Source organism: Mesitornis unicolor, unplaced genomic scaffold (assembly GCF_000695765.1).
Source record: "Mesitornis unicolor isolate BGI_N332 unplaced genomic scaffold, ASM69576v1 scaffold8723, whole genome shotgun sequence".
Lineage (NCBI taxonomy): Eukaryota > Metazoa > Chordata > Aves > Mesitornithiformes > Mesitornithidae > Mesitornis > Mesitornis unicolor.
In genome coordinates, this window is record NW_010175279.1 from 48937 (window position 1) to 63622 (window position 14686).

Below are 14686 nucleotides of genomic sequence, written 5' to 3' on the forward strand. Positions count from 1 at the left end.
GGGCATGCAGACATTCAAATACAAAAGAAAGCAAACGTTTTGCATCATGTTCACTGGATGCTGTTCCCAAAGAACAACACACAGAGGTAGCATGCTTTTTCTTATTGGTGTTATTTCAAACAGCCTAAAAACCTCCTCTTTTCTCTGGTGGCAGGCTAGTATCTCTACTCACTAATGTTAAGTGTTTGCACCTGCTTCAATGCAGCTAGGATTTTCTTAAGAATAGAGGGCTGAGTTGATCATACCTCTTTAATAAATTAATTTAATTAAGCAGTCAAACACACTGACTTCTGTATCTTTGGCCTCTGCTGACATACAGGCTGTGCACTGTATGCACATGCATGTGTTTCTTACGAATTCCTCACAGTGAAAACCAGATTTAAATTAAAAAATAGGTGTGCTGCACGGCCCACAGTACTTAAATTAGTTTTAAAATGGATTAACATAGGATACTACTTCATTATTGCTCAAGTTAATTCTCAAAGTTTTTTCAAATTTTATATATGACTTCAAAGGTTGGTTTATTACAGTATTTTTAAAATTTATTTCTGTGGTTGCTTAATGGAGTGGAACACATACCACAAAAGTCCCCGTAATACAATTCAACAGAGACAACATACTATGCCTTCATTAATGTATCGTGCTACAGCACAAAGCATACCAAACTCCAAAAGCTATAGGTTAGTCTACTCTCCTTTAAGCATGCATTTGCAAAACATCCATTTACTGTTTAAGAGACATAAAAAAAAAACCCAGTAACATAAGAACTGTGCTACTTAATTTTAGCTCATGGAAGAGCCACCTCACTTTCTTACATTAAGATTTTGATTTGAAAAGTCTAAAAAAACCAAAGCTACTTTAAGTTTGTGCATATTCTTAAAATTGCTCCTTACTAAAAGTTCCTGCATCAAGTGTGCACTGCAGTTTTATTGTCATGACCTGATTTTCAAAAAAACAACCCAAGCCCCACACAGTGACAGGATATAGAAGCTGTTGGCATCCAGCATCTCTGAAAGTCAGGACACAGCTTAAGTGATTGTGCAGAAGAGGACATTTCCCTTGCAGTATAAGCCAAGTGTTCATTTATGCCCAGTAACAAGACCACAGAAGTTTCATCTAATCCAATAAAATACACTTTTACAAGTCATAAAGGATTTCAAGGATAACACCAATTGACCAGGCTTGAGTTTCACAGCTGAAAGGGCAATATTGTCCATTTTCATTGGTCAGTTCTGGAAGCCCTTTCCAGGATGATCTGATTAAAAGAAAAAAAAAAAATCAAAGTAGTATTGTAGTTAGATTATACATGGAAATTAAAAGAACACTGCATTATAAAACCTTTTAGAAGATTATCTCAGCAGAAAACTGAAAACCATGACTAAAGGTCTTTTGTCCTACAGGCACAGAACGTTCTCTAATAACTGATATATAATTCTTTTTTTTTTCCTGCAGTTGGGTATTTTAGGTTTTTTTGTGGGGGTGCTTCTCCTTCATAGTGGACTCTGCTACTAATAACGTCTGAACTTACACTACTGGCATGTTGCTCCTGTTTCTCATTCAGTTTTGCAGCTGCAAGAATACAAATGATCTTTGAGGTAACTGAGTGGTGTTCAAACTACACCTGAGACTGGATTATGGTGCTAAAAAGTGGTAACAGCTGGAAGACAGCATGACTACATTAACCCATTTTTTCCCTCCACAGGAATAAAACCCCACACAAACTAACATACGTACAGAAATACTCGTAAGTTGAGTCTGTTGCTACATCACTAATTCTGCACTAAGTAAGTATTAAGACAAAAACGAACACAGAGTGCTACCAAACTGCAAGTTATTTGCTAATGCTACCAAAAAAGACACTAGGACAAGACACTGAGCAAGACAAAAAGTTGCTTAACAAATCTCTTGTCTTCCTCATGGTCAGACAAACTCTGTCACAACCAGTCCCACTGAGTTACTCTTATGAGTACAAATAAATGCATATTTTAAATACTGTAGAACAGATTATATGGAAGAGAAATCAAGAGCAACATGTTTCTTTTGTTTTCAGTTGTCTCAAATCCTTAATAATTAAGAATATAATCAACAGAAAAATGGAAAAACGAGCCCGGGTTTGGCAGTTTGCTTTTTAAGATTAAGAAATCAAAATGCAAAGGAACACTAAAGGGCTTTAAGCAAGTTCCTCTGGCTTCTTAGAATGTCAAGGTTATTAAGATTCTGAAACACTGTCATACTAATTTCCTTATTTATAACACAAGAAATCCTAATATTTTCCATCAACTCATCTGCCACAATTTTAATCTGTCACTACTAGCCCTTTAACCACTTTGTTTTGCAGGTTGTTTTGAAATACTTTCATTTAAAAAAAAAGCCCTCAGTTTTTTTTCTGAAATTCCCTTTTTGTATGAAATTAGATCCTCATTTTTATGTAAGGTTTATTTCACCCAGACTTCACATGTGTAAGTAATCAGTAATTCTGAACTCTATAAAAAGCATGACATCTCAGACGTACTTGAAAACTGACTTGAGATATACAACAGTGCATACAGGAGTGAACTTTATATGTAGAAAACAGATGCTGTTTGTATTATAGATCTATACTTTTAAATGCAATTGGATAGTGGATACCACTAGCTTGAATGAGTATTTTGAATCTGTGTTAGTTGGTGTCTTACCTTTCAAGGTGAACATAGTGGCGAGAAAGAACATTCTTAATCATAACTACAGTTTTTGCATATATCTCTGGACCAATCAACTTTGAGAAGTACAATTTGGCACGAAGAAAATACCCAATTGGCCACAGCCATTCCTAAGCAGAGAATGAACAAAGATTATTACTATTATTGTAGCTATCAGTTTGAAAAGGTGACAAAGGTGACATCTAAAATGGAAGAAATTGGGTCTTACAGGTCCTTGGTGATAATTAAAACCTCTGGCTACGTTATAGTTGTCATTGTCAAGAGCATTATCATATACTCCACAGTAAACCATATCGCTGCAAGAAAGAAAAAACAAATTACACAAAGCCTTAACAAAAATGGTATGTAAAAATGGAAAGCAGAAGTCAGCCAAAAATTTGTCATGGCATTTACATTTAATGATGGTTAAGCTCAGGAGGTCTCCACCAGGTTCTGTATTTTACATGCAAATAAACTTCCAGATACAGTTTTAACTACTAAGAAAATGGTTAAAGTCTTGGAATCACTTGAATTAATAATTTTCCCCTTATGCTTTTACTCAAACTGTAGTGCTGTGTGCTGTATTGTATATATGTATGCATCAAGATGTAAATTCAACATCTTTTATGATACCAAATGTGACTTGCTTACTGTGTGGCAACCAAAACCACCCAGTGATTGCTTACATAAATAAAATCAATTGCGTAGGCTTTTAGAACAGCACAAAATAGTTGTTCTGGAAGTATTTATTGCAGCTTTATTCCAAAAGTATATACGAGGATTTTAACAACGGAAATACTACCACCATGTGTCACATAATTCCTCCTGCTGTGTTTTGCACTTATTCTTGTATCTACTATACTTACTCTGGGTCTAAGGTTTTCAGGCCTAATGGACCAAGCAGCTTTTCCTCTGCTATCTTCAGAGCTTTCCAAGCTTTCTCAGGTGTGAACAACTCAGGGGCCTAATAAAATAATCAAGATTTAATGAACAAACTGTGCAAGTACACACATACCACTGTATACAAACACAGAAGCTCACAAACTGAATTATTCAGTATTACAGAATCAACTTCTGGAACCTACAAGTGAGAATAAGCAAGAGGACAGAAACTATCCAGCATTTAAAAAAAAATAAAATATTAAATTTACATTTTATATAAACTTGCCAAGTATTACTACTGAAACTCTTTGCAAATCAGATAAAGACAACACTCAACCCATACCTTTTAGATAATTTGATGGGAAAAGCGGCCTCCCAGATTTAACCTTAAAAGACATTCTGCATACAGTGAACAAAATTATCCTAGCAACTGGACGGCAACTTCATTTAGGCACAGCCTGTCAAGCATGTATTTTTAGGAGACACTCCAAGATGGACCAATGTTAAGAGCATAGAAAAGAATAGCTTTCAAGAAGTTATTGTAATCAATGCACGTTCCTGATACACCACGCAGATTAATCTTACAATGCAAACTTAGCTCAGTAATAAAGAAAATTTTAAGTGCAAATGCTTCCCCGCTCCACTTACCACAACCATTGCTATTGTAAAATTTGGCCTGAGCTGGTAATCACACCAAGGGCTTGAAGCTCCGTAGCTGTCCTTATAAATTCCACGTTTGTGGACAAGATTTGGATGTCTCTCATTAGGATCTGCTGGGTTCTCAGAGACAAAAAACAGCCTTTCAAAGTGTCCTTGAATCTTTCTGTTCCACTCATCATACGTGATAGTCTCCTCCTTTCCTGCAAGATGTTACATAAAGGATTTATTTTCTGAAAACAGCCACAGCAGTAACACCAGAAGTATGCTTATGTTTATTTTCACTGTCTTTTGTATTGAAGTTTTACTGAAGATATTCCTAACACAATAAAGGCCACAGTAGCATTGCAAAAAAATTATCCAAAGTTGAATTATACTGCAGATCAACTCCAACACACGCTGATCTTTCTTTTTACACAACATTTTCTAACACGCAGTTAGCTGGGAGCAAACAGCATGAGGTACTGTGATCTACAGTAAATGTTTAACTGAGGAATTTTGTAATTAGCATTTCAGCATGTCAACTCTTTCATAGTACTTGGTACACATGCTCTTCCTATTTTGGAGAGTTCAAAGCGAGTGTCAAAACGTTAGGACAAGTGACATTATCACTTTTAAAAGCTTTCTCTTCTGAAATTCCTGACACCTGATAAAACAGCAGCAGACTTAGGATCACCTCTCTCCAGCTGGTGATTCCCCACGCTTAGGCCAGTTCTACAGTTCACAGGAACAGCTCACTGAAACTTCAGGTGAGACTAGAAAAACGTCAGCTTTTAGTCAGCAGATTTGTGCTAGGAATATCTTCCTGACTGAGATACACATACATCTTAAATGAGCAATGCTTTTATGAAGGAACCTAAAATAGTCACGAATTATACATTACTTCTATACTAGGTGAGTACAGGAGTATTACCTGTTTTTCTTAAACTACAGTTGGAATATATCAAAAAGGACATTACTACTAAAATTGAAATACAGTATTGCCAGAAGAACAAAAAGCCTAGAAACTCTAAGGCTATTTTTAATAAACAAGGCACAGATGGTGAATGGGAATTAAAGCTGGTTTTAAACTAGGTTAAGCAGTAGGTGAATGAAATTTAAAAACTCAGTTACACGAGATTAACAACAGAAGGCAGCATACACAATCAAACTGAATCTAAAAGAGTTGCTTATGATTCTGGAAAAAGAGAGAGAAAACAAGACCCATAAATATTGTTTCTACATCTATGGGTTATAACAGTGCTGTGTACTGAATTCCAAGTTGTCTTACTCTAGCCATAGATTTTAAGAAATCCTGAAGTGACAGAAACTAATGACCTAAGAATCTGTACTGTCTAGGACAGCTAGGAAAAAAGCCCAAAAACCTACATTCTCATTTCCTAAAATAGGATAAAAGAACCATTAAATTAATTGTTTTCCAATATTAACCTTTACAGAAGAGTAAATAGGCTTTATGCAGTATGCATATTCACTTGGGCTGGGTAAGCACAATGTAAAGAAACTTTGTAGCCAGAGCAGTATCCCTCTGAAACATAAGGGACACCTGAAGAGATTTATGTAAATATTCACAATAAGTGTTTTTCTGTGTTGCAAATATTAAGGAAGAAAAAAAGAGAAGTATCTTCTGTCATTTTAAGTAGCATTCTTGTAATGAATGCTGTGTATTATCATAATACATAACAATCCTATCACTTATACCCATTCTGAGAAATGGTACTTAGGGTCCAAAATTCCTCTGTAATCCACACTTTAATATAAGGAATAAAATACTTGAAATATCAACATGACAATATCAACTCTTAATTTTTTGTATTAACAGAAGATTTTAATCGTACATGATCCTTTCCCAAGTTTTTCCTTGTTTCCCTCTAAACCTTTTTGGGATGTCTGACAATAATCTCTGATGTTGTATGACCACCATTTTATTTTTTTAGTTGTTTTTTTACTCCAGTAACACAATTACAAGGTATGCTTGTCTTTACCATGTCTTTTCACAGTGACTCCACGGAATGGAAACACATTTTTCCCAGATAAATCCAGTAACCAGCGAACAGCCGACTTGCACAGGCCAACGATTTCCACAGCAGAGCCATCTCTAAAATAATAATAATGATTTAAAAAAAGAAAAAGTTACTTTAAGAAGTTCAATAAGTAATGGAAAAAATAGCCTGTATGTATCTTTAGACAGTTTAGTTTTCCCTATTCTCTAACTATTCCCCTATTTCTCCTATATGAGCATTCCAAAGTTCTACCGTACTGCAGTGAGAATAACAGCTCCATTATCTTCACCGCTGTTACGACTTTGTAAACTTCAGTCATACTGCTCTCATCCACATTCTCTCAAAAACAAAGGGTCCTGAGACACTCCAATGTCTCCTTGCAAGGCAGCTACTCCATCGCTGTGAGTTCTGGCTGCCCTTCTCTGTACCATCCTTTATTATGCCCTTCTTGAGACCAGCACTACATATGTAACACTCAAGGTTCAGTGCATCTTGCAGGTGCAAGGTTTCACAAAGAAGCAGAACGATGCCCTCTGTCTTGTTCTAAAAGCTTTTACCAATGACACCCAGAATTATGTTTTTAATTACCTTTTTTTAGCTGCTGCTGTACACTACGATATTATTTCAGGAAGCTACCAAAGACTCAGGAATTATTATCATAAATAATTTTAACATTTCCCCACAAAAGCCTGGATTTTGTACCGTGGAGTAGCAGGAATTCCTTTGTTGCGAGCCCTGTCGCTTTCTCCCATTTTATCCATCCAAGTGCCACAATTGAAGCGATTCCCTCCAAAGACAAAGCCAGTCTCACTGTCAACACCTGCAGTTACAGTAAAACCTGCCAAGCAAGAATATCACGTGTGACGTCTGTATTTTAAACACAAAAACCCAAGTGCCACCCAACCCCAGCCCAAGCCTCCCAAATAAACAAAAACCTCCAAACAAGATATCTGAGGTGGGTTTCTGAAAGCAACTGTACTTTTTAAGTCAACTTTTATTTAAAGATAACTTGTACTGCAACATCAGCTGCTGATAACAAACAATTAGGTACTTTTTAAACATTAAATGTGTTTATAATGTAGTAACATAGTTTTAATTGCATAAAACAATTATGTTTTCAAAAATACATGCAATAGCTAGAGGAAAGAAAATATGATCATCTCCCGACTTGTATAGCAAGAGTTCTATATATGTTACCTTCATCTCTCATGTTTTGATCTATCTGCGGACCAGCATTCCTTTCGCGGAAATTTATGCCTTCCATGTGGCGTTGCATTGCTTCCTGTATTACTTCATAAAGTGGCTGATCCTAGAATGATTGTGTGTTTGGATGAGACATGAAAGGCAAGATGAAAAATAAGCAGAAAGGCTCTATCTATTGTGCAAATAGTAGCAATTTTTAGCCTCTAACTTATGATACTTCAGAAGAAAAGCACTTAACATCTCCATTAGCCTCTTTGACAATGGCAACACATTGTATACTGTTTTTAATATGAACATATTTTTGTAACAAAAAGCAAAGAAAAAATTTAGAAGCTGATGGATTTTTTTCATCCATCCATCACGTGATGCGGATGCAGCAGGAAGTGCCTAAAATATGGAATTCTTGTGCTACAATCAAATTTTGCTATAAACAACAGATAGTGACAGGTTCCTGCAGCTAGAAAAGTTAAGTAATTTCATTAAAATTTGTAGTTGTGTTAAATACTTAAATCAGAAGTGATCTTTACCACAGTGCCTGGGGGCTGAGGAGAAGAGTCATCTCTTGGATACATCCTAGAAACAGGACACCTGAGAATGTCTGTTCCATTTGGCACAATTTTACAGTAGTCCTGGATGCACTGAAGCCACCACCATACAGCATCACGACAGTTGTATCTGGCATGTGTCCCCTGCCCAAGTAGGTTGGGAATGAGACCATGTCTTAAAGTCCCACCAAATGCTAAAATGATGTTTCTAGAACAAAAGAAAAACAGAGTCTTGACTAAGTTACTTTCAAGGCCATTACTGGGCCAAGTACAAAGTATATGAGTTTGTCAAGGAGACAAACAGGATCTTAAAGACAGATGCCAAAAGTTTGCTGTTGAAAGCTACAAATTAGCATGAAGTTCTTTCACAATAAAGTGTCATCTGTACCCTACAAATTCTCCAAACATGAATTCATTTAAACTGGTTCGTACAAAATATACATCTGCTATTACTGAAAAGCTAGGTTGCTTTTTCATAGGTAGTGATATAGAACCTAAATCCAAATCTCACTGAGGTCACAGGGAAGGGTTTTATTGACATTGTTTATGATTACCCTGGTATGCATTTTGAAGGGTGAGGTGGGAATGGGGATAGAGGGCAGGAGTAGATGAGAATTTCACATTAAAATACAGAGAGGTGACAGCAACTGAGGTTATGAGAAGTTTCATTTGAGAACCATTGCACGTACCTTGCAGAAAACATGGATTCCAGCTAGCTTTAAAAGGGAACATAAACATACTAGTGGACTGCAGATCTTACTGCATGAGAAAGGTAATAGTTGGCCAAGTGTACAACAGCATAAATACGTCCTGATTAAGAATAACTATTTTTATGTTTGTATCATGTGTTAAAAGATTAATGAAAATACCAAATCAATAGATCTGCCTTGTATCTGGCTTATCTGTCAGGTTAAACAAACAGATATCAGATTGTAACAATCCACAATTAGCTGATTTCTAGCATTAATAGGGTAACCAGCAGTTACAAAAAAAATAATCATGATAGACATGCAATCATACCTTTCTAATTAAAATGGTATCCTGTTACTTCAAATTATTAAATAAATACTCTTGAAATTACTGCTCAGCAACAATGATGCAAGTACATGTGAAACACACTGTTTAAGGACAAGCAGTAGTGTTACAAGGGTTAAAACTACCCTATCTATTCAGAACATCAGCTTCACATCAGCACTAAGAATGCAAAAGAGAATAATTTAAGTAGTATTTTTAATTCCACTTAAAGAGAACTCCCAAATACACTCAAGGCCATTAAAGTTTTATACTGCACATTAGCTGTTTCTAATAGCTTGTGTGTCATTGCAGGTTTTGAGAGCGTGCCTTTTACCTAACTACCTCTAAAACCAGAAAGATTTAAGTACAAGTCATTCTTACCTTGCTTCTAGATAGCGCCCAGTAACTAACATGAGGCCTCTCAGTGCAATAAAGGTATCCCTTCCCCAGGAGCGAAAAATTCCAGAAGAAAAGTGAGGCAAACCTAAAAAGAAATGTCACTGTCCATCTCATTTACTCCCATGGCAGAAATCTCCAGGCATGCATGTATGTATAAAATAAGCAGAAGTAAAATTAAATTCACATTTGATTTTTATTTTCCTAGATTGAGATATTTAAACAATCTTCTAGATCAAGTTTTTGATGAAAGGAAATAAAACCTCATTTTAGAACAATTATCTTCTAGAATTTCAAGATCGCACAACAGAACTTCTCATATGAATAATTTTTAATTAAATCACTCTAACTTAACCAAGTGCCATCCTTTAATTAAAACAGAATGAAAACTAACGAACAAAAAACCAGAACTATGATGAGATCTACAATGCTTTGTTGGCAAGACTTTATATATGAGAGCTGTGCCATCTCAGAGCATAAAGGGGTTATGACTGGAGACCTATGAATTTCTTCATCCCCAAATAGTTCTCAGGCAGTATAAGAGGAACCCTGCTTCCCTTTTACAGCAGCTTCTAGAACTACATCTTACTGCAGACATTGTAACAGGTAACTTTAAGAATGATTCTGACTTATAAAGCATAGTAATTGCAACAGTATGTCCATCCTAGTCTTTTGTTCCATTTATTACCATTTTCAATCTAACAAACAAAAATTTCCATATGGTAAAGTTTCAAAACATCAGTCTCTTGTGCAGGCTTGACAGAACATTTCAACTTCTATCACTTGCTTTTCCAAAGTATTTGGTAATACTCAAATATGACCATATAATATATGGCAACAGCACTTGAGAATGACAATCCATGCATGAGTTAAAAAATCTCAGACACAACTACCAGTGAATATGTGAGGGGAATACTTAGAACCAAACTCTTCAGTATAATTAATCTTGATGACCAATCTAATCGAACACGGTGCCTCTGCGCTTCTAGGTAACACTAAAGCAACCAAATGGAATGTTACTAAAAAGAAGAAACTAAGCAGTAAAGTTCCATGAGAGAAAGACGGATGGCAAAAAGAAGCAAATAAACAGCCCAGTGAGACAGATGCCATAGAAGCTGTAGATGGTAAAAGTTTCTATGGTTTCTAAAAAGGAATGGGCCAAATCAGAACAAAACTAAATTCATTCCAAGTACACTAAATATAGAAGATAATACTTCTGACACAGGAAAGTGCCCAATTCAAAGGCTGCCAGATGCTGGCAGAACATTCAGAGGTATAAACACTATTTGCTGACTGCTTTACGCTCTTTCCTTAGAGAGACAGTTTCAGATCAGGCATTCTGGTCTGCAAATGGTTCCTTTTTTTCTGAGAAGCTGTAAAGAATAAATTCACTCTTGTACTCCATTACAATTCAGTTCCTTAATTCACATTTAAAAAAAATATATATATACTTAGCATAATAGGTTTTAGTTTATCTGAAGCAAGTCGTCTGGAAAGAGAACATCTTTGTGGATCTCCATATATGATAGAAGTGGATAAAGCCAAAAATGTCTCTAAATAAAGTGCTTATAAGCCTCACCCTGCACAAAAGCAGTAACAAAACAGTTGTTCCCAAGTACTGCTAGATGGGAAAATCTTTAACTTTAACACAAGTTAAAACTCTGGGCAGAAGTGAGGAAAACTGCTACCTACATTCTATTGGTAGTTGCTGACATGGATCCCAAGCACAGTGGAAACAGTTTGGAAGATGGTTGTTTGGGGTTTTGTTTGTTTTAAACGTTGTCCTCACTTACCAGCTGCCAAGGAAACACAACACTGCTCTTTCTCATTTGTAATCTCATTCAGCCTATAGGGAACATCATGTAGGGAAGGAGATAGATCTGGCAGACAAGAATATCTTCCTATCCCACACATCTGGATTGAACCCAAGGAAAGGTGTTTAACAAACGTTGATCCATTCTGCACAAAGCTGTAATACAACATAATTAAATTAACTTTGCATTCAGCAGTATCAGACTATAAAATGTACCTTTTTTAATTTACAGAAGATTATTTTAAGTATTATGCATAATAAAGACAGTAAACTACTAATGATTTACTGTTAGTATTTTGCATTATCTAATTTTGTACATAAGCTTTAATTTGTAAATCACTTTTTTCCCCATAACGCGGGCCCAATGTTAGCCTTAAATTTTAATTTATTAATGTCAATATGAATGTTTATGTCAAATACTTCTAGGGAAAAGAGTAAAAAAAGGGAATCAGTTTGACTTACTTGATGCCTACATACAGACCTAAGGTCTTAAAAATATGATAAAAGATATTTTACTATGAACAAAAGTTTGTCAAACCTAGTATTTTAAAAGATTGACAAATTTTATATCTATTTTATATCTATACCTATTTTATACCTATATCTATACATCTATTTTATATCTATATAAAAATATATAATTGTAAGTCAACAAATCAGTTAACACAGTCTAAAGCAATGCGACCTGCATTTCTGACTATTTCATCTCCAAGCATTTTTTCCATAAATCATACTCCTTTCCACATGGTTTCACAGCCATGCCAAATTCTATGCTGATTTTAACATCCATATTTGTATAAAACAATACTGATTTATTCAGGATTTTCAGAGCTAGAATAAAGCCTCCATTAAATCAATCTCCCTTCCCTTTCCAGTAAACAAAGGAGAAGCAGACACTGAAGATTAAACAGTTATTACAAGAACTAAGCGAAGTGCCCAGATAATGAAGGCCATTTAGCTGTGTTAGAGAAGAAGTGTTGAACAACGCATCAGCATCAAGTACAATCTGGTATTTTCTTTTTTTCCTGAACTTTAAGGAATCATTGCAACTTCTAAAACCTTCCAAACCACCACCATTAGAAGATGAATTCGATATTCACTACCAATTCTACCCTTTTACATGAGTATAAAAATATTCAAATTAAATTCTCCAGCAGATAAAACTTGGTGCAAATATATACAGATAACTCTATAGCTCTGATATGCCAAGCATACCTAGACATCTGATGCCATCCCACATCCAGAAGTGTTGTATAGGCACCCACTAATATGGCATCAAAGTAACATGGGATGAGGTAACGTGGAATTCTCTTTAGGTAGACAAACATAGCCTTCAACCATTTACCAACCTAATAAAATACAATATAATTAGAACTCTATAACACAAAGGTTAAAAAAACCAGTTCTTTCAGGACCCACCTAGTTAAAGTATTTGTCACAGTTTTTGTACATTTATTACACCCCAGCTATCTTCAATTATTAATAACATCCCTAGCATGCAACCAGAAGAAGCTGTCCATGTTAAATATTTGTGGTAGAATTGCTGTACCCTCCTGATCCAAAATGACAACTGAGAGATGAACTCTAAGAGAAGTAGCAGGGGAAAATGTAAGTAACGTCTCTGTAGTATGACACAAATGGGCAAGAACATTAACTATAGAAAGAGATTATATTTTGCTAGTCTTGTAGGAAAATAAAACTATCACAAAAAAGTTTCTAAAACTGAGTAGCAAAGGAAAGCTGCAATTCAAACGGCATCACTACAACCCAAGCGTAGGAAGGAATTTTCTCATTGCTTGAAGAGACAGGACTGAAGAGATGAACTGCCAGACCAGGGACAGGCCGAATTATGTAGGGCCACCAGTGAAAATGACTGCAGATCTGGATCTAGGACTCAGGATTCTGGAGCTTCACCATCCTCGTGTCATCGCAAATTGTTGAACATCCAGGAAGTATTTCTCTTCTTTCCTTCTACTACTGTTAAAGAACATCATGACAACCTACCAGAAAGTCACTAAAGATTTAAACCTTGCAGATGAAGACTGTGCAGCCAAAGGAAAGTACGTGTCAATATAATACATGATGATGCTATACTTTTAACTTGAAAACTGTGAAGGGAAAGTTACTTATGGCAACAGAGAAATGGTAACATTTAGTTTCATGTTGCTTCAGTACAGCTATAGGTACTTCATGTTTTCTGCAAAACAGAATGAGACTCTACAAATTAAGAACTCAAAAAATACACAGAAAAAATAAACAACAGTCTTTGAAGAACAGTAAATCTGGAACATAGCAGACTAACTTCCCTTCTAGAAAAGCTCTGTCTCTGAGGTCTGATTCAGCATTAACATTACACTGCTTTATCCATTCTTCTGTTTAATATCACTACACCTGACTTCATGAACAAAATGAAGTAAGAATGCTGAAACCTTTATTACTATATTAATTATGTCAGCTACCCAAATCAGTTCTTCATCTTGTTAAATGAATAAAGCAATTTCCATGCAGGAAAATAAAATATGACAAAGAAAGAAAAGGACTGCAGTGTAACGTAGCTATACAGGTAACTTGAACTTCAGTAATTCCTATCTTCTAGGTACTTGACTGCAATCTTACTATAACTGTATCATAATCATGTATGCCTCAGTAGTATATAGGCTGTCTTTTGAAATTACTTTAAAAAATGGTTACTTCATTTTTATTTGAGGAAAAGTAATAAACAAACAAGGAAGTACCTCTGCAGGCCTTTACGTAAAAAGCTAACAACCCCTCCAACCTATCTTTCACTTCCATTTTACAATCTATTCTTAAATAGGACTGAGGAGTGGGAAGAAAAACATTAACAGATTAATCTCCTAGAAGAAATATGTTATAGACAAACTGAATTTAAAAATACACCAGTAACTGCAAAGGAAAACTAGTAATTTAAACCCCCAAAGTCACCAAGCAAGTATTTTTACTCACTTCTGCACAGGCTCCTGCACGTGAAATCAGACGATTACTGACATAATCAATCATCCAGTCTCCAGATCTTAAATTATCACAAAAAGGATGACCCAAATCATTCTTTGGTCTAATGTCTGCCATCACTGACATTAACCCTGAAGATACAAACCAAATCCTGTATTAAGACACACTATTATCACAAACAGCAGTTACAATTCAGGAGGAAAAGGTACACAGCAACAGATGCTGTAACTGGATTTAACTGTAATAGTTCTCTTTATCTGCAGAACAAGTTAGGATACAACTCAACTGTAGTTTCCTCAGCCTACATCCTAGGCAGTTATGAAAACCATTGTGGAATAACCAGCATGATGAAATTCATAAATTTAGTAAGTGATTGACATTCCTCAGTATTCCAGTAATGCCTAGGGTTCAATTAATGTGACTTTTCACTGGAGATATATTTATCTTCTTTTTATTTTAAAAGCATATTGAAACTTAATTTTGCAGCCCATAGTACCGAGAGAGAGATTGAGAGAGAGAGAGAGAGAG

The 14686-nt window shown here is 35.5% G+C and overlaps 1 protein-coding gene across 1 annotated transcript; it reads right to left on the bottom strand.

Annotated features, from left to right (window-relative positions):
• Positions 1-960: 960 nt before the first annotated feature.
• LOC104538208 (glycogen debranching enzyme-like) lies at positions 961-14289 on the bottom strand (the record flags this gene model as incomplete). Its single annotated transcript, XM_010181326.1, has 13 exons — positions 961-1255; positions 2676-2809; positions 2908-2995; positions 3545-3642; positions 4209-4420; positions 6200-6312; positions 6920-7055; positions 7415-7526; positions 7948-8173; positions 9361-9463; positions 11169-11344; positions 12404-12537; positions 14153-14289. Coding segments are annotated over 13 exons (1787 nt in total), but the record flags the coding sequence as incomplete, so codon positions are not given.
• Between the last annotated feature and the right edge of the window lie 397 nt (positions 14290-14686).